Here is a 25,305-nt window from a genome sequence, read left to right as displayed (position 1 = left end):
CCAGTGCCTGAAACCAATTTCCTTCATCCATTTAACCATTCGAAAATCCACAGTGGAGTTGATTTTACATTCCTCTTAAATTCTGCTGAATAATAATTTCTAATGTAACCATTGCTTAGCCACCAATGGCCTGACACGGTCTCAGAAACCACTGGGAATCTAATGAATTCACATCTCTCTGACTCACCACTTTGTAACATTGAATCACAATGTGGAGGGAGCTTTAAAGCAAATTATATATAGGAGAGTTCTTGATAGAAATAATGAACTCTTTTCATCATCGGTGAAGGAAGTTTGACATGTTGTAATTTTCCTATAGAGAGGAGAAAACAGACCAAATATATTAGGCTATTTTCTGGGAAATGGTTAGTGTTGAATTTAGGAAAATAAGCTTTATAGAAGTTTTGTAGTCTCATATGTATCTAAAACTTACCTCCACTGTGATCAGTAATAAGTTCTCAAGTCAGAAGGGGTTTCTCTCTTTGTACTGCTCTACAGACATGAACGCATTCACACCAAGAAAAGTAACTTCAATAGATCACTAATGTCCAGTCTGAAGGATGTAGACGATTTAGCAACCCTAGAAGTTTTGGATGAGGTAAGAGACTCCATTTAATTAAACCTAAACATTCTAGATTTTGTTTAATTTATAGAAGTGATGTGCACAGGAGGCTGTTGGAATATCTATAAGCTTTGCTTGTCTCTTGGCTTCCTGATTATCTCTCCTATCTTCACTTTGAATGTGTGTAACTCAGATTTCCAGATCTCTTCAACCTGATGTCCATCTTCCTTCCTCCCTTTCTTTCTTTCTTTCTTTCTTAGTCAAATTACAAAGGAGTGGATTCCCACTAGCGTGAGTTGCTTATAAGTTATAGACCCTTCCTCCCCTGAATTCATTCTGGGAGTCTCAGAGGGATGATATACTGAGGTCAGAAAATGGTCTGCCTCCTACAATCTCCACAGAGTATTTTTTCTATTTTCTCTTCTGCTCTATTTTCTCTTCTGCTATTTTCCCTCTATTTTCTCTTCTGCTACACTCTCAGTGGCTGTACCCAGAGGCATCTAGGAAACCCTGAGAGCCTGTCTCTCCTACGATGGCCATTGTCCCCCTCATGGGATCCCAAAGTCCCTACTCTCCCAGGGCTAGCCCATTAGGGCACAGTGATCTCAGAACTATTTCAAGCATCTCTTGTGAAGGTACAAATGCAAGCCAGTAAATTACAGTTTCAGTCTCCCTTCCCCTCGTCTCCCTTTATTCTGGATAATCAGATCATTAGAGAAATAAATAGCTCCTTTTCAGTAAAAGGTTAGGATCTCTATCCTGCCTGATCAACAGCATTCTTTAAATACATCTAATAAATGCCTGAGATTTGCTTAGAAATTCAACAAATCAGGAGACATTTTCTGAACAGAGGTAGTCATTTGGTAAATTTAGGGTTGCTTAAACAACTCGAGTACTTCCTCAAAATAATCTTTCTTGAGAACATCAAACATCTTGTAATCAAGGCAATCTTTGACTTTGCAAGTCAAAGATTGCTAGCACCTTTATAAATCTTTTCATACCAAATTCTCTAATGATGGGAGTTTCTAGGCTTGTGGATTATAGAGAAGACTTTGCTCATCATACTGATGGCCTGCATGTTAGACACGGGGCTTGTTTGTTTCTGTTGTCTGTGCTTTTGTTTTCGTCTCATTTTTGAGCTATGATCTGCTCTCCTCTTGTGTCATACTGTAAATGATGATTTCTGACACTATTAAAATTGATTTCATGTACTCACAATTTATCAACTATGAAAGTTACTTTTCTGAACTTTTTGCTGTGTCTCATAAAGCCAAATGTCTCAGCAAAGGGCTAGGACGTTCTACAGAACCACTAAATAATCCTGATCTGCAAAAAAGTCATGTTCTCTGTATCCTCCCCTTCCTTTTCCATTGGTCTTTCTCTTTATGTTGTCTTCTGCATTTTCTTATTTTCTGGAAGATTCTTGGCACATAATACCTGTGTAATATCTCACCTGGCCTTTGGAAAACATGGAGAACAATGCCATCCCTCTATGGCCCTCAAAATAGAAAACGTCTGTCAGGTGGAAAGCTACTTGCTGACCCAGTGTTAGACTCCGTGTGTCTATTCCTTTCTGATCCTCAATCCAAATTCCAGATGTTTAATTTATTACTGTCTACATTTTAAGTTGTAAGTGACCTTAAATGATTTTTTAAGAAAAAAATTCTTTTTGTTTTATTTTAGAATACAGTCTCAGAACAACTTGAGAACTGTTACTGCAGAGATCAGATTTATATGTATGTGGGAGATATACTCATTGCTCTGAACCCTTTTCAGAGTCTGGGTCTTTATTCCACACAGGTATGTGGCGTGGTTTGCATTCTTCTACTTTGTACTAATAATTTTACTATTCAGATTTGAAATTAATTTAGATGAGGCCAAAGACGTTTTCATTCAGTGCCTTGAAAAAAGAAGTAATTGCTGCTAAAACAGAGAGATGGAAAAAATAGGAGGTGAATCAATCTGGATGTGGTTCCTGGTCTTCCTTCCTCCAAAACTCTAGGGCAGAAGGGTGACTACTTCCAGTCACTGGTAACTGGTCTATACGAAGCATCATATTGATAAACTGATGCCTGCGAAAGTGCAGGGTATTGTCTCCCTCTGAACCAAGTATGGGAGAGTCAAGAGTATAATTACATTGTCTCACAGGTAATATATACTTAGTGGCTATGAAACTTGTCATTATGAATTTAAAAATTCCTTTTGTGGGACGCCTGGGTGGCTCAGTTGGTTGGACGACTGCCTTCGGCTCAGGTCATGATCCTGGAGTCCCGGGATCGAGTCCCACATCAGGCTCCCAGCTCCACGGGGAGTCTGCTTCTCTCTCTGACCTTCTCCTCACTCATGATCTCTTTCACTGTCTCTCTCTCAAATAAATAAATAAATAATCTTAAAAAAAAAAATAAAAAAATAAAAAAATAAAAATAAAAATTCCTTTTGACATATTGGTTTTTAGTATCAGGTATGTGTGTTTTATGAATATGAGTATATAATTATCCATTATTCAAGCCCTAGTGGTTTAAATATATAACAGTTTTCTGGAATTGAGTTAAGCTGTCTTTCATTTTTAATTGGACCTATTCTCTTTTAGCAATTTGTATATTCTAGAAAATTGGTTAATATTATGATTAATAGCTTTTTTATATGTGAGAAATAAATAATTCTCTCATTCTCTACCACCTTAAAATTTACAAGAATAATGGTAAATTAATGAGCCTTGAACTTAAGTTCCAGAAGTCTGGGCTTTCATTAAATTCTGTTATCAGTTAACTTGGTGATTTGGGCAGGTCAAATGACAGACTATATGTCAAGTGACATGAAAAGAAAAAAGTGGTGATCGTATGTCAGACAGGATTATATCCAGGGAATAGTCAACAAAATGATACCTGGTTGTCTTATTTATAGTCTCCTTTTATTTAGAGAGATAGTAGTATTTTGAAACATTAAGTTCTGCTTTGGAAGTGGTTATGCACTTCCAAGAGTCTTCTTTTAAATACTGCTACCAGAATGATATATGCTATTATGTTACATCATATATCTGGGCTCTTTTATGTCAAGCTTTTATTTTATATAATTGTGCATACATGTGTGTATAGTACATGTGTGGAGTGTATGTCATGTTTTGGTGGTATGAAAATGTATTTTGACCTATGTTTTGCTTAAAAAAATTGGCAGTTCTGCCTGTAAATAATCTAGGACTTAAACAAAATGAAAAGCCCCACAAAATGTGTTCTTTTTAACCTTTAGCATTCCAAACTATATATTGGAGCAAAGAGAACTGCCAATCCTCCTCACATTTTTGCAATGGCTGACTTAGGATACCAGTCAATGGTAACACACAATTCAGATCAGGTAAGGAGAGTCTCACATCTTAGAAATTCCCCTCTTAGCTTCTTGTGTGTGAGCCACATCTTGTAAGGATAAAGTCTTCTCATGATTTCCTCTTCTCACTGTGCAGTGCATTGTTATTTCTGGAGAGAGTGGTGCTGGAAAGACAGAAAGTGCTCATCTTTTGGTTCAACAGCTGACGGTTCTTGGAAAGGTACAATGTTTTCTCTATCCTAACAGAAATATTTGTTATATTTCAAAGCCTAATGTAGCTAATTAGATTAATGTTCACTGATTCCCACATTAAATAAGGTACAGAAATTATAAAACACTCTTGCTATCTTCTGTGAGTAGAAAAAGTGTATGCTCCATTTTGAGGGTATTCTAACTCTTAGTAGGAAGGCTTTATAAATGTGATTTTCTCCCCTTTTAGCCCCAGTACATTTACTGAATACTCTCTTTACTTTTTTCCTTTTGTTGCTTGCAGGTTCCTATACAAAAATCAATTGTATTTATATATGTTATATACATTATAAATGTATATATAATAAAAAAGTTAATTTGCATTATATGTATATATAAATATATCTCATCAATAATCAACTCATTGAAAACTGAAATTTAGAAGTCTTATTTACAATAGCACCAAAAAATGAACTATTTAAATCTAAGTCTTATAAAACATATATGGAATTTGTATGCTGAAAAGTAGAAAAAAATGATAAAAGAAATCATAGAATACCCCAATAAATGGAGAGGTATACCATGTTAATGGATTAAAACAGCCATCTTATTATGGCAAATCTTCACAAATTGATCTGTAGATTCAGTGCTGTTACAATAAAAATCCCAGCAGGATTTTTATTTTTTGTAGAAATTGGCAAGCTGAGTTAAAAAATTATGTGGAAAGGCAAAGGAGCTATAATAATCAATTTTGAAAAGGAACAAGGTTGGAGGACTAATACTATGGTATTAGTATTTTCAGACTTACTGTAAAGCTACAGTAGTTATAGTCAACATTAAAAGCATAATCCACAAAGGAAAAAATTATATTTCACCAAAATTAAGAACTTCTTCTGCTCTCTGAATAACATTTATAAGTAGATGAAACCACAAGGTACATCCTCAAAGAAACTATTTGAAGTCACATATCTGATAAAATACCTGAATCCTTAAAGCATATATTGTAAAAAAAAAAATCTTAAAAACTCAATAATAAGAGATCAAATAACAAAAAAAAAGAACAAAAGAGCATATCAACTATTCTTAAATAATAAAATATATTAAAAAATAAACAGAGGATTTGAATATTACTTCACCAAAGACAATATGTAGATGGCAAATAAACAAATGAGATGTTCTTGGGGCGCCTGGGTGGCTCAGTGGGTTAAGCCCCTGCCTTTGGCTCAGGTCATGATCCCAGGGTCCTGGGATCGAGCCCCGTATTCGGGCTCTCTGCTCAAGAGGAAGCCTGCTTCCCCCGCCCCCACCTGCCTCTGCCTACTTGTGATCTCTCTCTCTCTCTCTCTCTCTCTGTGTCAAATGAATAAATAAAATCTTAAAAAGAAAAAAAAAAGAAAACATGTTCAACATTAGTTGTTATTAGGGAAATGCAGATTAAAACACAGTGGGACATCACCATCCACCTATTAAAATGGTTAAATTTTTTGTTAAGTCTAACAGTACCAACAGCCGAGAAGGACATGGAGTAGCTGGAACGACATGTCATAGGTGCTGGTGAAATGCAAAATAGTGCAGTCACTTTGGAAAACAGCTTGGAAGTTTTTTATAAAATTAAAACGCACTTACTGTACAGCCCAGCAATCCTACTTATTTATCCAAATAAAATGAAAACTCATGTTTACTCAAAAACCACAAACAAGTATCTATAGTGGCTTTATTTGTAATCTCCAGGAATGGGTAAACAAACTGGTACATGTGTACAGTATACTATTGCCCAGTAACAAAAAGGAGCAAAGAATGATACAAGGAGAGAATCTCATTAGATGAGACTTGGATGAAGCTCAAATGCATTGTGCTAAGTCAAAGAAGTCAGATTCAGAGGGCTACAGACTATATGATTCACTTTATATGTCATTTCTGAAAAGTTAAAATGGTAGAGACTGAAAACAGATCAGTCATTTTCACAGGCTGGGGATGAAGGGAGGTGTTGGCTACAGAAGGTAATGATACAGTTTTGGGGAGTGATGGAACTGTCTTATGTGTGGATCGTAGTGAGGGTTATATGGTTGTATATGTTTATAAAAACTTTTAGGGACACCTGAGTGGCTCAGTTGGTTAAGCATCTGTCTTTGGCTCAGGTCATGATCTCAGGGTTCTGAAATTGACCCCCACGTTGGGCTCCCTGCTCAGTACGGAGTCCGATTCTCCCTCTCCCTCTCCCTGTGCTCTTTCTTGCTCTCTCTGTCTCTCAAATAAATAAAACCTTAAAAAATTATCTATAAAAAAACATTTAGAACAGTCCTCCATAAAGGATGAAACTTGTTGTATATAAAATAATACCTTAATTTTTGAAAAAAGAAAGTTGATGATAGAGATTTGGCTTGATTTTCCAGATAGGGTCCTTGAAATAAGTCAAGAATTATCTGTTCTTATTAGGATGACTAAAAAATACCCCAAACAAAAGAGCCCCTCAAAACCCATTGTGTACAACTTATCCCTGTGAATATTTTTATTATGATCTACATAGTTATATAGCATTATGTTAAAATTTTTGCTATCACTGTGATTATAGGAATCTTATGTTACAAAGTACTGTGTGTGCTAGGACAGAACCAGTCTCTCTATAAAAGGGTGAAGCCTTTTCATCTTATCAGAACAAGTGCTTAATGGAGTATAATTCATTTTCAGAATGAGTTTAAAGATTTCATTTTAACTAATTTTAGTATTTTCAATCTCATGTATGGATAAGGAATAGAAATATACCTTGGTCACTGGGTTAATTTTCCCTCCACTAACCAGACCTGTGACCCCCTCACAACTAGAAGAGCCAGCACAGACCAGGAATCTAGTGCCCAGGACTGTCATCTCCATCTCTTTCCCATCTCACTGCCCATCCACTTTCCCCCTCCTTAATACTAGAATAAACATCACAGTGAAAAAGAGATGTAATTTTGAGGGAGGCACAGCATAGAGAAGAATTGAACCCCTGAATTAATTTACTCAAGGGCCGTCCATGAGGGCCTTTGCTATTCCTTCTTGGTTTGTGGCTTGATAGAGGGTCTCATCAAAGATGGATTAACTTGTATGTGAATTTTGATTTGTAGAGGTCAGCAGACTTATTTAATCACTTTCTCTTTTCCTAGATCTAAAAATGTGACTTAATATTAATTGGGGATATATATGTAGATTATATCTCCATTCCCCAGAACCCTACCCTTATTAGATCTTACTTTACGTTTTACTTTTCTCCTCAATAAAGATTTGCCAGATACAAAAATGGGATGTTTGGTGGAGTAAATTTACATTTGTAATATGCAGGCTTCAAAATCTTAGTAGGGCACTGCTCTTTAATACAAATGGACAAAGACACTTTCTCATCTTTCTCAGGAGTGCAAGACTAGCCCCAAACATTTTAGAAGAGCCAAGTTTGTCCCAGTGCTCCTTACTGTCTTCTCTCAATGTTTACTGCCTCTTCTAGAAGATACTTTATATGCCTTCAGACCCTCACTGTGAATGCCCCCTCTAGCCTGTCTATGTACTAATGTAGTCTGTGTTCCAGAAATACCAGCTGCTCCTCTCCCTTCCTTATATAATTTGCATACCTTCAACATAGCTGATCTCAACAAGGTATTACCCTAAACATAATCTATTCAATCTAATTTCTACCAAGATGTGAATGACCCATACCTCCCTAACCGTCTTAGAGTGGGACATGCATGCTAAAAGAGATTGATTTTTTTAAATCATATTTTAAAATATTTTATTAATTTATTTGACAGAGACACAGATAGAGAGAAAACACAAGCAGGAGGAGTGGGAGGGGGGAGAAGCAGGCTTCCCGCTCAATAGGGATCCCGATATGGTGTGGTGCTCGACCCCAGGACCCTGGGATCATGACCTGAGTCAAGGCAGACGCTTAACAACTAAGCCACCCAAGCACTCCTAGAGGTTGATTTTTAACCAAATAAATTTCTACTTGATGGAACTCCCAGTAAAGTGGTACATAAGGAAATAATAATAATCATAACAAGCTTGTTTGAGGGAAGGAATGTATGAGACGGGGTAAGAGAAAATAGGACAGCCAAGCAGACCTGCTTCCATCCGTGCTTTTGAGCTATTCTCAGTTTTCCCAATAATTCCATTTCCCCTGCTTCTGAATTCAAAATAATCTTTACTCCCTGGTTTTCAGCTGTAGGAGCTTCCATGGAAGCAACAGAAGTGGTTCTGGCTTTGGGGAACATTTGGATGGGCCCCAGGGAGGTAGAGGAGGAATAGCAAAATGAGAGGTGTACCCCACCGTGCGTAGACTGCTTACAAATTGTCTTTGTAATCAGGCACTGAACAGAACTGTATTCAGTTGAAAAAGTATGAAACATCTCTTTGCCCCTTGAAGAAAGCAAGTGGGAACTCACTTAGAGGAAGGGAAAGGTAGACCAGATACTCTAACATCTGGCATTATGCCAAGAATGTGCTCTCAAGACCTTTATGTCTACATGTAGTGCTTATCAATGAAGAGACATTTTATTAGATACAGAAGTAATTTTTTACATTAAAAATATATCTTGACATTTTCTCCAGGCTAATAACAGAACCCTGCAAGAGAAGATTTTACAAGTGAACAATTTGGTGGAAGCCTTCGGCAATGCCTCCACCATCATAAATGACAATTCCAGCCGATTTGGGAAATACTTAGAAATGAAATTTTCCTCTTCCGGAGCTGTCGTGGGAGCACAGATTTCTGAATACCTTCTGGAGAAATCACGAGTTATCCGCCAAGCTCTGTAAGTCGGTGTCAAATATTTCTTTTTCTGGGAAATAAGCAAAGAATGCTTTTATTTTAATAGCAGAATATCTTACTTATTCAAAAAACTTAGCAAATGTTATTGATTATCTTCTATATGAAAGGCATTTATTGTTAGAATCAAAGAGATCCCTCAGTATTGTCTTATTTTCACATATTATGTCTAGTAGGAGAGGTAATAAATCACCTGAATTTATGATACCAGATATAAAACCTATAAGCACCTCATAGATGCTAACAGGATAAATTGTAGAGATTTCTGAAGTAGAAGAGAACATATTTCTTTACATAAAACTAATGTGAAATTTAATTAGAAATAAGAGTCTTTTTTCTTTTTAGTGCTAGAATATATAGATAGATCTTTGTATTAATTCTATCCCTCCTATGGTTTTATATATAAGAGATGAAATAAAAGTCTCAGGTATGGGCTTAATTGTACTGTCCTGTTAATTTCCAGCCGATTTCAGCCACCAATACAATGTTTCGGTGTCAGGTTGACTGAGTTCCTTTTGGTAGTTTGTAGCTGAATGACAAAATTTCTCTACTATCCTAATGATTCCAAAATATCTTTGTTATTCTCATGTGGAAACTATAGTCAAAACATTGGATTTAGTTGTTACATTATTGTTACATTATTTCTAAAAAGTGTGGCAAGTTAGGGGCACGTGGGTGGCTCCGTCATTGAGCATCTAACTCTTGAATTCAGCTCAGGTTGTGATCCCAGCATCCTAGGAACAAGCCCCGCATTGAGCTCCACATTCAGCATGGATTCTGTCCCTCTCCCTGCCCCTCAGCCCCTCCCCCCTCATGCAGCCTCTCTCTCTCTCTCTCAAATAAATAAATAAATCTTAAAAAATCTTTTTAAAAGTGTGGCAAGGTAGAGTCTTTCACTTTTCTTATGTTGGTTTTACACGAAGCATATCTACATTACTATAGAAATATGTATTTTATTAAAATCATGGGAACACAAGTCTTATTATATGCTAGTACATTATTAAATTTCATATAAATACCTTCAAATTTGCTGCTATTCAATTTATGAATAAATTGTGAATATAAGTTGCCTGGAGTCCACTTCCTGAACTCGGCTTTCACTGTGGAAAATTGTGCTTTGATCCTCAATTCAAAATACACAGGGAATGACTACGAGATGAATATTTTGTATTGCGGCTTCACCACATACGTGTTAGTTCACTTTGGATTAGTTATTTAAACCCTAAAAACCCTTCTAGGATTTAAACCCTAAAAACCCTTCTAGGATCTTGGTTCTGCAATTTCGTGTGTGTGTGTGTGTGTGTTTGTGTGCGTGTGATTTGAAATATTTAATCTCTCTGTACCTCAGTTGTTCATCGTGAAAAGGAAAATAACAGTAGTACTTCTCCCTCAGTTAAGAGGACGCCTGTGAAGTATGTAGCACAATGGATGACACGTAGGGAGAACCCCGTGAGCCTAAGCCATTGTTAGCAGTAATAGTGTGGATAGTTGTGTGAAGCTTAGAAATGATACTTAGCGCAGTACATGGGACACTGAATATGCTCAGTAAATGACAGCCACTAGTCGTGCTGTGTGCCAGGTCCCCAGAACTTACTGGATATGCATGTCAGCCTCTCGGCCACATGGAGGAACCCTGGGGGGTCTCTCACAGATGTGGAGATGGAACCGGTTCTCAAAGTAATCTGTCCTGTTCTCATAACTGTGTAAGACTCTCCTTGAGGCCTCTGGGGAAGAATGACCTAACGACCTAATAGGCTGATTCCTGAGATTCGGGGGGACCACCGTGATAGTGTCGGGGGCACCATTCACAGCGGGTTCTCTGGAGCTCTGTGCTGGGGCGCCATTCACAAATTCCTTGGGAACAATAACTTCTAGAGCTCCCCACTGAAGCCCTGGGTTTGAACCATAGACATAATCTTGTTAGTACTGACTGCTATATGGTAGGATGTATTTTAGGAAATGGTACAATTGGGATTATATTTTAGACACACTGTGAATTAATGAAGCTTTTTTTCCAATTATCCTAAAGAACTATTCTAGTTTTATAGTGATGTTTATTGGGTCCCCCAGTCAACACTTTAAGTTCCAAATTCACAATCAACTTGAAATCCAACACGGTTTGTCATTGGAGTATGGCTGCCTTATAGTTTTTCCATTTTTTAAATTTTTTTTACCCCTATTTTCTTCTTTTACTTAATTTCAATAGCATTTGTAAATTCTAGAGAAGCTTCTTGTGGTCTTTGAAAATGAAGTACCAAGTAGATTATTGAAGAATTCCTAGGTCACAGAACATAAGACAGAGAGTAGAGAATAGATCTGAGGAGGCAGGCAAGAACCAGAACAGATGTTTATGTCTTAAAATGAACCTACTCTTTATTTTAAGGGAATAAGTTCTTTTTTTAAAAGATTTTTTAATTTATATATTTGACCGAGAGAGAGACAACGAGAGAGGGACATAAGCAGGGGGGTTGGGGAGGGAGAAGCAGGCTTCCCACTGAGCAGAGAGCCCGATGTGGGGGGGCTCAATCCAGGACCCTGGGATCTGACCTGAGCCAAAGGCAGCCGCTTAACAGCTGAGCCACCCAGGTGCCCCTTAAGAGAATAATTTCCTTTTTCTTTTTGCTTCTGCCCATGTTGTCCCACCCTAATCTCTGACCACATTTATTTTTATAGATAGTCCTATTTATTGATATATGTTTAAATATTTATAAATGGTTCATAAGTAATTTATAAATATATACTTATATATTTAGGTATTTATAAATATATATTTATGTCTGTTATATATGTATATTTTTGTTCCTAATGATAACAGAATCATTCAGTTGTGGCTTAATGAAGAAATCTTAAAAGGGGCTCCTTAATTTCAAGAAGAAAAGGAGCACATGGAAGTCAATGCTCAGTAATTCTCACGAATAGAAATTATAGCTGTTTCGCTGCCCTTGTCTCCCATTACTATAGTTTCCTGCAACAAAGCATTGACTATGCACCAGATGCTGCTGGAGGCGTCCACAAAGTGGCTATTGTGGTCAGTTGTGGCGCTCTCTATGGAAGAAGGAAAATATTTATGGAGCACTTACTGTGTGTTGGGCACTGTGCTAAGCACTTTATATGCAGTATCTATTTTAATTCTAACAGTGATAGGATGGATATTATTGTCTATTTTATAAATGAGGAGGCTGGGACTGAGAATTGTAATAAGTCACATAATACCAAAAAGCTAATAAATGGCTGAGTTGGGGTTTGAACCCATGTGTCTATCTGACTCCAACATCCACCATTCTTCCATCTGTCTGTCTGTCCATCCGCCCATCCATCCATCCATCCATCCATCCTTTTGGCAAATATTAATTGAGTGCTACTATGTGCCAGGAACTCTAGTGGGCACAGGAGATACAAAGCTGAGTGAGGTCAGATTCTTCCAGTAGAGCAGCTCAGGCTTCTGGATCATGTGTGCTCTGAAACAAAGCTTGCTGACCACTTGTTGGTTTCTAGTCTCCCAGGAAAGTAGGCAATGAGTTCATCTGCTCAGTGTGAGCAGCCAAGGGGTAAGGGAGAGGGATTGAGGAGACTACGTGTCTCGGAGGAAGGAGTCCTTGGTGGAAGAAGCTGGAATTAGAAATGGAAAATTAAAAACACTGTTACACAAATATCCTATGAGGCCTTAGGAAGGCAAAGCTGCATTGTTGGCTTTCCCAGCCTTATTGTTGGCCACTTTGTTGAAGATTCAGAAGTTTCACGGTTGGGGTAAGCCACACCCCTGTGAGACCTTTGCTATAGTTTTGAGGGTGTTATAGGTCTTGGCCATATAGGTGACCCCCAGGCTCCAAGCAGGTGAATACACATGAGACAGACCTGAGGACCCTTCTGCAAATGGCTGAGCGAAGAAGTATTAGAAGATCCACAGTTAGGGGTGGAGAAATATTACCTGGTAAATTGCCGAGACCCCTGTGTTTGTCCCCAGCCATTCTGTCCTGGGAACCACTGGTCTTATGAGCATGTATGGGATGTTATGGTCTTCTGTCTTCTGAAATGCAATTTTGATGTAGTTGGGGCAACATATGAGATAGGAAATCATTGGCAGTATCTTCTTTTCCTGTTACTTTAATTCTCTGATTGTTTATCCAACCGGAGGTTGATGTATTTCCTATAGCATCTCCAGGTCCTGTCCAATTACAATTCTCAGTAAGTGTAAACTGGTAATTAAAGAGAAAACCAGCAGTTTTGTGTTTCTACATTTATGACTCACATCTCTAATTGTACACCACAACCGTTTAAGCATTAAAGGTGTGACACGTAGAGCAATCGATGTGATTTCGTTAGAACAAAACAAACTAAATTATGTGCTGTGCCAGTCTTCGAGAACTTTTGTTGTGCTGAGAAAAGACAAGAAGTAAACTTGTGGCTTGGTTCTGACCTTGCTCATGCACAATGCTGGTGTTCACTGAAGCATTAGTGGGTACTGCACAAGGGATGGCTGGGAACATCATTCTTAAGGACATGCGGTCCTTGCTTCAGCGTTCGAGCGCATGCACCACCCTTTGCTTGAAAAGCTCACTTGTCTTTGGTTCCCCGACTGGATTCCCCTGATTTCCTCTCCTACTTCTCTGAATTTTTTTTTCTCTGACTTTGATTCATCTATTCATTCCCTGAATGTGTATTTACCAAAGCGTGGTCTTCTGGGTGTTCCTCTTTTCTCTCTACTCTTTCACTTAGCAATGCAGCTGTCAGGGCCCCAACAACTAGTTCTATGTGACTGACACCCAAAGATGTACTTCTCACTCCCACCTAAGTTCACATTTTTCATTTCCATGTACCTAGATATCCTGTTGCCATATAGAACTCAACTGTATATGTATAGTCAAATGTCTTTCTTTTCCTGCTGGTCCCCTTTTGGGGGTAGGAAGCCATCCTCCTGCATTTATAGAAAACCTCTGACCTTCCCTTCACTCCCCATGTCTAAAGACTTGGGAGTCCCTCTCTAGAATGACTTTCACAGCTCTTCTCTGCTTTCCCGTCCTCTGCTGCTATTTTTTCTCAAGCCCTTCTTCCCTCTGATTCAGACATTTGAAAGGTTTGGACTTCCTGACCGTTTGAACTCTCTTCCAAGGTGCAGTGATATTATACCATCCCAGACTTAGGGGAGAGTCTCAACCCAGAAGGTATACTAATCAAAAACAGTGTTACTTTTTTATTTCAAAATGTTGGATTCTTTTTGAAATACTAACAAGGAAAGCAAGAATCCGCATTCATCACTCCATCAAGTCACACACCTTCATATTAAGCATTTTTACTTGTTAAAGACTGAATAGAGTGTCTTATAGAGTTATTGATGAGGTACAAATATCAAATGTCTAACCATGTTATTTTAAAACCTCTTGAAAACCTCTCTTACAGAGAAGTTTTTAACCTTAATGAAGTCCGGTGTATCACTTAATGTCTTTCAGGGATCATGGTTTTGGTGTCGCATCTAAAAAGTCATCACATAGCCACCATCAGCTCATTTCTCTCTTACATGATCTTCTTGGAGTTTTATAATTCTGTGTTTTACATATTTAGGTCTATGGCCCATTTTGAATTAATTTTTGGGAAAGGTCTAAGGTCTTTGGATTCCTGGTTTTTTGTTTTGTTCTGTTTTGTTTGTTTGTTTGTTTTACCTTTGCTCCTATATCAAGAGTCAATGGGTGCTATTTATTCTGGGCCTTCTCTGTGTTTCATTGATCTGTTTGTCTTTTTTTTTTTTTGGTCAGTACTATACTGTCTCGATTACTACAGCTTTCTAAGAATTCTTGACGTCAGGCAGGGTCAGTCCATTAAACTTTTTCTTCTTCAATATTGTATTAGCTATTCTTGGTTTTTTGCTTCTCCATATAAACTTTAGGATCTAAACATCAATATCCACAAAACAACTTGCTCAGATTTGGAATGAGATTGACTTTTATAGGTTAACCTGTATCCTGCAGACTTGCTATAATTGCTTATTAGTTCAAGGAGGGTTTTTTTTTTTTTTTTTTTGGTCAATTCTTTAGCTTTTTCTATATAGACAATAATGTCATCTGTAAAGAAATATAGTTTTGCTTTCCCCCTCTCAAACTGTATATAAGAGTTACGACTTCCAATGCAATGTTGAAAAGGAGTTGAGAAGGGACATCCTTGCCTTGTTCTTGATCCTAGTGTGACAGCTTTCAGTTTCTCACTATGAAGTGTGATGTCACCAGTAGTGTTTTTTATAGATCTTCTTTACCAAGTTGAGGAAGTTTCCCTCTATTACTAGTTTACTGAGTTTTTTTTTTTTTTTTTTTGCCATAAATGGCTGTTGGATTTTGTCAAATGCTTTTTCTGCATCTACTGGTAGGATCATGTGATTTTTTTCTTCTTTAACTTACTGAGATGATGAATTACACGGATTAATTTTCTGAATGTTCAAACAGCCACGCATACCTGGGGTATATACCATTTGGTCATGGTATGTAATTCTGTTTATTCATTGCCATATTCAATTTGCCTACGTTTTGTTGAGGATTTTTCCATCTAGGTTCATGGAAGCTATTGGTCTATAGTTTTCTCATGATATCTTTATTTGGTTTTGGTATTAGGATAGTGCTGGCCTCACTGAACAAGTTAAGTATTCACTTTGCATCTATTTTCTGAAAGAGACTGTAGAGAATTGGCATAAATTCTATAGGAAATATTTGGCATAATTAACAGTGAATCCATGTGGCATAAATCAAATATTTGGCATAATTCAACAGTGAACCCATTCAATAGCTTTCTATTTTGGAAGATTATTAATTATTGATTCTATTTCTTTAATCGATTTTTGAGCCTCTTCAGATTGTCCGTTTCCTCTTGTGTGTGTTTTGGCAACTTAGACCTTTCAAAGAATTGGTCCATTTCATCTAGGTTTTGAAGAATGGAGTTGTTCATAGTATTCTTTTATTATCCTTTTAATTTCCATGGGCTGGTAAGTGATGTCCCTTCTTTTATTTCTGATATTAGTAATTTTCGTCCTTTTTTTTTTTCTTAGCCTGCCTGCCTAGAAGCTTATTGATTTTATTGATCTTAAAAAAAAATCTTTTGGTTTTTCTCTACTGATTTCTAATTTCATTGATTTCTGCTCTACTTCATATTATTTCTTGTCTTCTGCCTTGGATTTCTTTGGACTTCTACTTTAGATTTAATTTGCTCATTTAACCAGCTTTCTAAAATGAAAAGTTAGATTATTGTTTTTAGATCTTTCTTCTTTTTAACAGAGTCATTGAAGGCTCTAAATTATCCTCTAAACACTACTTTTACTGCATCCCACAAATTTTGTTAAGTCATGGTTTCATTCTCACCTAGTTCAACATGTTTTAAAATTTCTTTTAATATTTATCTTTGAACCATGTATTATTTAGAACTGCAGTATTTGATCACCACATATTTTGGAATTTTCCAGTTATCTTCATTATTGATTTCTAGTCTCATTCTATTGTGAGCTAAGAGAAGAGATTATATGATGTCAATTATTTTTAATTTGTTAAGGTTTGTTCTATGGCCTAAGATGTGGTCTGTCTTGATGAATGTTCCATATGAGCTTGAGAAGAATTTGAGTTTTGCTGCTTTTGGATGATGTAGTCTAGAGGATATCAGTTATGTCCAGTTGATTGATATTATTGTTGCAATCAACTGTGCCCTTACTGCTTTTCTGCTTGCTTGATCTGTCCATTTCTGAGAGACGTGTGTTGACGTTCCCAGCTACAATAGTGGATTCTCTTTCTCCTTGCACGTCTATCAGTTTTTGTCTCACATAGTTTTATGCTCCGCTGTTATGTCCATAAACATTAAGGATTATTATGTCTCTTGGGGAATTTAACCCTTTATCATTATGTAATATATTTCTTAATCCCTGATAAATTCCTTGCTTCCTTGCTCTGTGAAATATAATTGTTGTCCCTGCTTTCTTTTGATAAGCATTAGCATGGTATATTTTTCTTTATCTATTTATTTTTTTAAGAGATTTTATTTTCTTTATTTGAAAGAGAGGGTGAAACTCTGTCTCACAAGCTGGGGGAGAGGGAGAAGCAGAGGCAGAGGGAGAAAGAAAAGCAGGTTCCCCACTGAGCAGGGAGCCCAGTGCGGGGCTCGATCCCAGGACCCAGGGATCATGACCTGAGCCGAAGGCAGACACTTAATGACCCAGCCACCCATTTATTTAATGGATAAATAAATATCCATTTATTTTTAATCAATATGTGTCTTTATATTGAAAGTATGTTTCTTGTAATAACATATGTATAAGTCTTATTTTTTTATCCCTCTGACAATTTCTGTCTTTTAATTGGTATTATTTAAACCGTAGATGTTCAGAGTGATTACGGATATAACTGGATTGATTCATAGCTATCATACTACTGTTTTCTAATTGTTGCCCTTGTTCTTTGTTACTGTTTTTGTCTCCCACTCTTTTTCTGCCTTCCGTGGTTTTTAATTGAGCATCTCTATGATTCTATTTTCTCACCTTTCTTAGCATATTTTGATGATACTTCTTTTTTCACTTTTTTAGTGGTTACCTTAGAGTTTTCAGTATATACTTATCACTAATCCAAGTCTTCCTTCAAATAACACGATAGTCAGTACTTTATAACAATATCTCATAATAACAAAATAATTCTAGTTTTACTCTCCAGTCCCTCATTTCATTGCTATGATTGATTTCATCATATATAAGCATACATAATATATACACATGTATATTTATTATATGTACACATAAGCATACATAATTGAATATATTGTTACTATTACTCCTTTATTTGTATTATTCCAGAAGCTGGGGAATGCTGCTTATACATAGACCACAGAGATTTCTCGTGCAAGTGAGAAAACTGAACCCCAGAAAGGCTGTTAACAAAGTGGTTAAAGATAAGGCTTTGGCCTTAAACAGCCCTGGCTAGACAGCATGGTACTGCCACACAAACAGACATATAGACCAGTGGTACAGAGTAGAGAGCCCAAATATGGACCCTCAACTCTATGGTCAAATAATCTCTGACAAAGCAGGAAAAAATATACAGTGGAAAAAAGACAGTCTCTTCAATAAATGGTGCTGGGAAAATTGGACAGCTATGTGTAGAAGAATGAAACTTGATAGTTCTCTTATACCATACACAAAGATAAACTCTAAATGGATGAAAGAGCTCAATATGAGACAGGAATCCCTAAAAATCCTAGAGGAGAACATAGGCAATAACCTCTTCAACATGGGCCACAGCCACTTCTTTCAAGACAGGCCTCCAAAAGCAAGGGAAACAAAATCGAAAATCAACTTTTGGGACTTCATCAAGATAAAAAGCTTCTGCACAGCAAAGGAAACAGTCAACAAAACAAAGAAACAACCCACCGAATGGAAGAAGATATTCACAAATGACACTATAGACAAAGTGCTAATATCCAAGACCTATAAAGAACTTCTGAAACTCAATACCCAAAAAACAGATAAGTCCAAAAATGAGCAGAAAACATGAACAGACACTCCTCCAATGAAGACAAGCAAATGGCTAGCAGACACATCAAAAAATGTTAATCATTAGCCACCAGGGAAATTCAAATCAAACCCACATTGAGATACCCCCTTAACACCAGTTAGAATGACAAAGATTAATAAGGCAGGAAGCAACAAATGTTGGAGAGGATGTGGAGAAAGGGGAACCCTCTTACACTGTTGGCGAGAATGCAAGTTGGTGCAGCCACTTTGGAAAACAGTGTGGAGAGTCCTCAAAAAATTAAAAATAGAGCTACCCTGTGACCCAGCAATTGCCCTATTGGGTATTTACCCCCAAAATACAGATGTAGTGAAAAGAAGGGCCATATGTACCCCAGTGTTCATAGCAGCAATGTCTGCAATTAGCCAAACTGTGGAAAGAGCTGAGATGACCTTCAACAGATGAATGGATAAAGATGTGGTCCATATATACATTGGAATATTACTCAGCCATCAGAAAGGACGAATACCCAACTTTTGCATCAACATGTGTGAGACTGGAGGAGATTATGCTGAGTGAAATAAGTTAAGCAGAGAAAGTCAGTTATCATATGGCTTCACTTACTTGTAGAACATAAGGAATAGCATAGAGGACATTAGGAGAAGGAAACAAAAAGTTAAGTGGGGGAAATCAGATGGGGAGATGAACCTTGAAAGCCTGTGGACTCTGAGAAACAAACTGAGCATTTTAGAGGGAAGAGCGGTTGGTGGGGGGATGGGTGAGCCTGGTGGTGGGTATTAAGGAAGGCACGTATTGCAAGGAACAGTGGATGTTACATGTAAACAGTGACTCTTGGAACACTACATCGAAAACTAATGATGTGTGCATAAACAAGGAATTTTGGAACACTGAAAAAAAAAATTTTAAAAACCTAATGATGTATTGTATGGTGACTAACATAACACAATAAAAATGTTTAAAAAATAAGGAAAGAAAATAAAACTAACCAAAAAAAATTTTTTTAAGTTAACAGCCCTGGTTTGAATCCAATTTAGTCATCAACTGTGTGACCTGAGGGGAGAATGGTACCCCCTCTAAGCCTTAATATCCATGTATATAAAATGAGGGACTCCTCTGAGTAACTAGGGTGTTACAGCAGGTAAATGGGATAATGTAGCCCTTCTGACCTGGTAATCATTACCATGGTAACACATGGTAACCAAGTGTGACCTGGTAATCATTCACACAAGTGCACTGAATGATTCCTATGAAGTATTTCGCAGTGTCTGGAATTTAATGACAGTGGTTGTTGAAAATAGTGATGATGACAATAACAAGCCAAAATTCAGTACTCCGGGAAGCCCATGGTGGTGCTCATAGTTGTTCTGATAATTATATTTTCAAGTAATTTTAACAATTAGTAAATATTCTTACTAATCGCCTTACTGAAAATGTCTTATCTTTTTCAGTGGAGAAAAAAATTTTCATATTTTTTACTACATCTACGCTGGATTAGCTGAAAAGAAGAAACTAGCCCATTACAAATTGCCTGAAAATAAGCCTCCCAGGTAACACAGCAGGTGGCACTTTTCTAAGTAATGCTTTCACTTTCCATTGAACTTTAGATTTTGATTCATCCTTTCATATTTTTTTCAGATACCTACAAAATGACCACCTCAGAACAGTACAGGACATGATGAATAATAGTTTCTATAAATCCCAACATGAATTAATTGAGCAATGTTTCAAAGTTATAGGTTTTACGATGGAGGTAAGTTTGAAAGAACCTCTTTAGAAAGTATCTTTTTGTCATCACGCATGGTAAGAATGACCATTTATTGAGTGACTAATATATGCCAGACATTGTATCAATTGTTTTATGTGAATCATCCTTTTAGTTACTGAAACAACCTCATGAAGTAACTAGAATATTTACTAGAATGTTACAATATCTACTTTATACATAAAGAAACAGTGGTCTTGACATATAATTGAATTTGGTTTTGTTCTTAATCTTTTGCTTATATTTGCCTCTCCCCATATAATTAACGTTTTACATAAATGCATATACGGGAGCAAATGACTTGTTATTTTTTTTAGTGCAGTCTTGTTTTCAGTGCAACTTTTTAAATACAGCTTTATTAAGATGTAGTTCACATACCATACAAGTCAGCCCTTTAAAGGGTGCATTTTAGTGACTTTTAGTATAGTCACAGTTGTGCTTCTATCACTATAATCATTTTTAGGATATTTTCATGCTCTAAATTTTTCACTCCCAAAAGAAACATGCTAGCACTTAGGAGTTCCTCCCCATTTCTGCCTCATCTCTGCTTCCCATCACCATAGAGTTTTTTCTTCTGGAAAGTTCCCCAAAACAGGGTGATACAATATATCATCCTTTGTGACTGGCTTCTCTCATTCAACTTACTAAAGTTTTCAAGTTGTAACATGTAACAGCATTTCATTGCTTTTCATTGTTGAATAATATTTCGCCTTATAGATTTACCTCATGTTATGTATCCATTCATCTGTTGATAGATATTTGGATTGGTGCATGCTGGGGCTGTTAGGCATAATGTTGCTACGGACATTCATGCACAACTTTTTTGTGTGGACATAAGTTTTCATTTCTCCTGATATAAATCTAGGAGTAGAACTACTGGGTCATAGGGTAACAGTGTTTAAACTTTTGAGGAACTTCTAGGCTGTTTTCCAAAGCAGCTGCACTGTTTTATACCCTAACCAGGAGTGTATGACAGTTCAAATTTCTCCATATCCTCCCCAATACTTACTATCATCTGTCTTTTATTTCATTTTTTATTTTTTTAATTAACATAGTATATTATTTGTTCCAGGGGTACAGGTCTGTGAATCATCAGGCCTACATATTTCACAGCACTCACCATAGCACACACCCTCCCCAATGTCCATAACCCAACCACCTTATCCCTAACCCCCAACCCCCAGCAACCCTCAGTTTGTTTTGTGAGATTAAGAGTTTCTCATGGTTTGTCTCCCTCCTGACCCCATCTTGTTTCATTTTTTCCCTCCCTAAACCCCCACCACCTGCCACCCTCCTCTCAGATTCCTCCTATCAGAGAGATCATATGATAATTGTCTTTCTCTGATTGATTTATTTTGCTCAATATAATACCCTCTAGTTCCTTCCTTGTTGTTGCAAATGGCAAGATTTCATTTCTTTTGATGGCTGCATAGTATTCCATTGTGTGTGTGTGTGTGTGTGTGTGTGTGTACACACACACACCACATCTTCTTTATCCATTCATCTGTTGATGAACATCTAAGGTTCTTTTGGGACATTGTGAATATTGCTGCTGTAAACATTAAGGTGCACGCGCCCCTTCAGATCACCACATTTGTATCTTTAGGGTAAATACCCAGTAGTGCGATTGCTGGGTTGTAGGGTAGCTCTATTTTCAACTTCTTGAGGAACCTCCATGCTGTTCTCCAGAGGGGCTGCACCAGCTTGCATTCCCACCCATAGTGTAGGAGGGTTCCCCTTTCTCCACATCCCATCTATCTTTTATATTTGAGTCATCCTAGTGGGTATGAAGTATATCTCACTGTGGTTTTGATATGCGATGCATGTCCCTAATGGCTTGTGACCCTGAACTTCTTTATGTGTACTTACTGGTCATTTATAAATCTTCTTTGGAGAAATATCTGTTCACATACTTTACCTTTAAAAAAAAAATGGGTTGTGTATTATTATCGAGTTGTAAGAATTATTCACATTGTTAATACAAGTCCCTTATCAGAGATAGGATTTGCAGAAATTTTCTCCCATTAGTTGGTTTTTACTTTCTCGATGGTGTCCTTTGAAGTATACACGTTTTTAATTTTAAATTTTAATTTTTATCTCTCCCTCTGGAGGGATGGTCATTGTTTATTAATATGGCATTATATCACACAACTTTTTTTTTTTTTTAATTAATCTTTTTTTTTTTTTTAAAGATTTTATTTATTTATCAGAGAGAGAGAGAGGGAAGAGAGCGAGCACAGGCAGACAGAACGGCAGGCAGAGGCAGAGGGAGAAGCAGGCTCTCTGCTGAGCAAGGAGCCCGATGTGGGACTCGATCCCAGGATGCTGGGATCATGACCTGAGCCGAAGGCAGCTGCTTAACCAACTGAGCCACCCAGGCGTCCCCACACAACTTTTTTATACCTGGTTTCTCTCACTCAGCAATACCTTCCAGAAATCCCTTCAACTCATCTAGTAAAGCCCTAAATCAGTCATCTTAAAGGCAACATAGTGTTCCATGGGGTGTACTACCATAATTTATTCTGCCATTCACATATGACTGGGCATACAGCTCTTAATGTTTCCAGATCTTTGTCACTCTGAGCAAAACCAAAATAATGCCTTTATTTCCTGGTGCTATTTATTTCTATAGGATAGGTCCCTAGCAGTGGGATTGCTGGGTCAAAGGGTATGTATACTTTAAATTTGAATATGAATTATAGCATTGCCTTCCAACAACTATGAAATATTTCATATTTCCACCAGCATTGTATGTGACTACCTTTCCCATCACCATCTCTGCTTTGTGTTGTAGCTTTTTAAATATTTGTTAATCTGATGATGGGTGTGAGTACCAACTCGTTTCAAGTTTGCATATCCTTGACTAATTGTGAATTTGAGTTAATTCCATTTGTTTGCTGGCTACTTGGGTTTCCTTCTGTATGAACTGTATATTGATGTTGCCCTTTTTATTGAGCCATTTCTGAGTCAGTCTGTAAGTTCTCATTGAACATTATAGACTTTTTTTTATCATTTGTGTTATAAATATGTTTTGGCTTACTTTTTTAAAGCTTTTATGTATTTCTTTATTTGAGAGAGAGGGTGTGTGTGCACGAGCTGGGCCTTCCCAGAGAGAGAGAGAGAGAGAATCTCAAGCAAACTCCACACTGAGCAGAGCCCAGTATGGGGCTTGATCTCACAACGTTGAGATCATGACCTGAGGTGAAATCAAGAGTCAGACCTCAGCTGACTAAACCACCCAGGCACCCCCATGACATACTTACTTTTAAGTCACATCTTTTACCATACAAAAATGGGGTTTGGGGACGCCTGGGTGGCTCAGTTGGTTGGACGACTGCCTTCGGCTCAGGTCATGATCCCGGAGTCCCGGGATCGAGTCCCGCATCGGGCTCCCAGCTCCATGGGGAGTCTGCTTCTCCCTCTGACCTTCTCCTTGCTCATGCTCTCTCTCTCACTGTCTCTCTCTCAAATGAATAAATAAAATCCTTTTTAAAAAATGGGGTTTTAATTTTTATGTATTCGGACAAGTTTATCTTTTTGTAACATCAGAGGTCTGAACTTGGTTTAAAAATTCTCCCCTTTGGGGACACCTGGGTGGCTCAGTTGGTTAAGCAGCTGCCTTCTACTCAGGTCATGATCCCAGCGTCCTGGGATCGAGTCCCACATCGGGCTCCTTGCTCGGCAGGGAGCCTGCTTCTCCCTCTGCCTGCCTCTTTGTCTGTCTGTGCTTGCTCGCTCTCTCTCCCTCTGTCTCTGACAAATAAATAAATAAAATCTTTAAAAAAAAAATTCTCCCCTTTGTCTCCCTTACTACATGTAGTCTCCCAGATTTTTTTTTTAGAAAGCTTAAAAAAATATTCACTCTATTAAATATATTTAATCTATTTGAAATTTACTTTTCACATAGTACCAAATGGGGCATCACTTTTATTTCCTTCCAATGAAGAGCCAGTCATGGCTCACTATATTAAAGACTACCCTTTGCCTACTGGCTTGACCTCTCTTATATCAAGGTCTTATATAACATCGAATCTCTTTCTGAGTCTCTCTTTTATCTACCAGTCTATGTTTCTGTCTCTATATTAATATTCTGTTGACTTGATTGCAGTGGTTCAATACTGTATTTTTAGTAAGGCATCCCTACCAAGAAGGCAAGTCCTTTCTCACTTTCTTCTTTTCAGTACTTGCCTTAGCTATTGTCTGGTATCTGTTTCTTCATAGAAACTTTAAGATTAACTTATCTGATTCTCAAACCCCCAGCTGGACTTCTAAGGAGAACTGTATTAAATTTATATATTAACTTCTGGGGCACTGTCATTTTTATAATGTTGTTTATATCTTTTGATCCCAGATCTTGACATGTCCTTCCCTTTGTTTAAATGTTGTTTGAGATTTTTAATAATTTATATTTTTATTTATCTAGAACTTAAGCTCTATTTTTAGGGTTTTTTTTCTAACCAGGTCATGGTTTTTAGTGTTATCCTCAATATTTTTTTTCTGTTGGTCAACTTTTGTAAATATATAATCATGTTGTCAGCAAAAGGAATAGTTTTATACTTTTTTCCTCTTATATCAGTCATTTTATTCTTTTGTGTACTTAAAGCATCTAAGACAGGGACTCGATATTAATTACTAAGGATTATAACTTGCCTCCCTGTCTCTTTTCTGATTTTAAATAAAAACAGTTTCAGTGTTTTGCTCTTATTTCTGATAAAGAGCTTTTATCACGTAATTTCCTTTTATTGTTGCTTTGCTTAGGGCTGCTCTTAGGAATCCTATAGAATTTTATCAAATGTCTTTTTATCATCGATTGACATGATCATATTTTTCTGCAGCAACTTGTTGATATCACTTACTATGTTGATAGATTTCTTAATATGTAAGTATCCTTAACATTTCTGTAATAAACTTAATGTAATCTTCCTTGATGAATTAGTTGGTTGTGGAGAGAAGCGGTTAAAAGGTTGAGCATTCATAGGGAAACTGGCAGGCTGTTTCTGGGACCAACCAAGGAGAAATAATGTTCTAGATCACAGAGGAGTTATCACATGACTTTTCCCCAAAAACGACTTCTTTTTTGCCAGACAACTGTGAATTACGTGGACAGGAGGAAAACAATATGGTAGACTCAATGGCAAGCCAAGGTGGAATCCAGCCTGAGGCAAATAGTTTAATCCTGAGTGGTCTTGAG

General features: G+C 37.2%; 1 protein-coding gene across 4 annotated transcripts in view; it reads left to right on the top strand.

Moving 5' to 3' along the window:
- MYO3A (myosin IIIA) overlaps positions 1-25,305 on the top strand; it is a 241,796-nt gene that overhangs the window by 105,523 nt on the left and 110,968 nt on the right. For all 4 annotated transcript variants that reach the window (XM_059183893.1, XM_059183895.1, XM_059183894.1 and 1 more), the window contains exons 11-17: positions 499-598; positions 2,246-2,362; positions 3,809-3,913; positions 4,020-4,103; positions 8,651-8,853; positions 19,801-19,899; positions 19,988-20,102. In XM_059183893.1, coding sequence (XP_059039876.1) covers positions 499-598; positions 2,246-2,362; positions 3,809-3,913; positions 4,020-4,103; positions 8,651-8,853; positions 19,801-19,899; positions 19,988-20,102 — 823 coding nt within the window. The remainder of the gene's footprint in view (positions 1-498; positions 599-2,245; positions 2,363-3,808; positions 3,914-4,019; positions 4,104-8,650; positions 8,854-19,800; positions 19,900-19,987; positions 20,103-25,305) is intronic.

Source organism: Mustela lutreola, chromosome 8 (assembly GCF_030435805.1).
Source record: "Mustela lutreola isolate mMusLut2 chromosome 8, mMusLut2.pri, whole genome shotgun sequence".
NCBI classification, from domain to species: Eukaryota; Metazoa; Chordata; class Mammalia; order Carnivora; family Mustelidae; genus Mustela; species Mustela lutreola.
The sequence above is the reverse complement of the archived record's forward strand: the minus strand, read 5'-3'. Positions and strand labels throughout refer to the sequence as shown.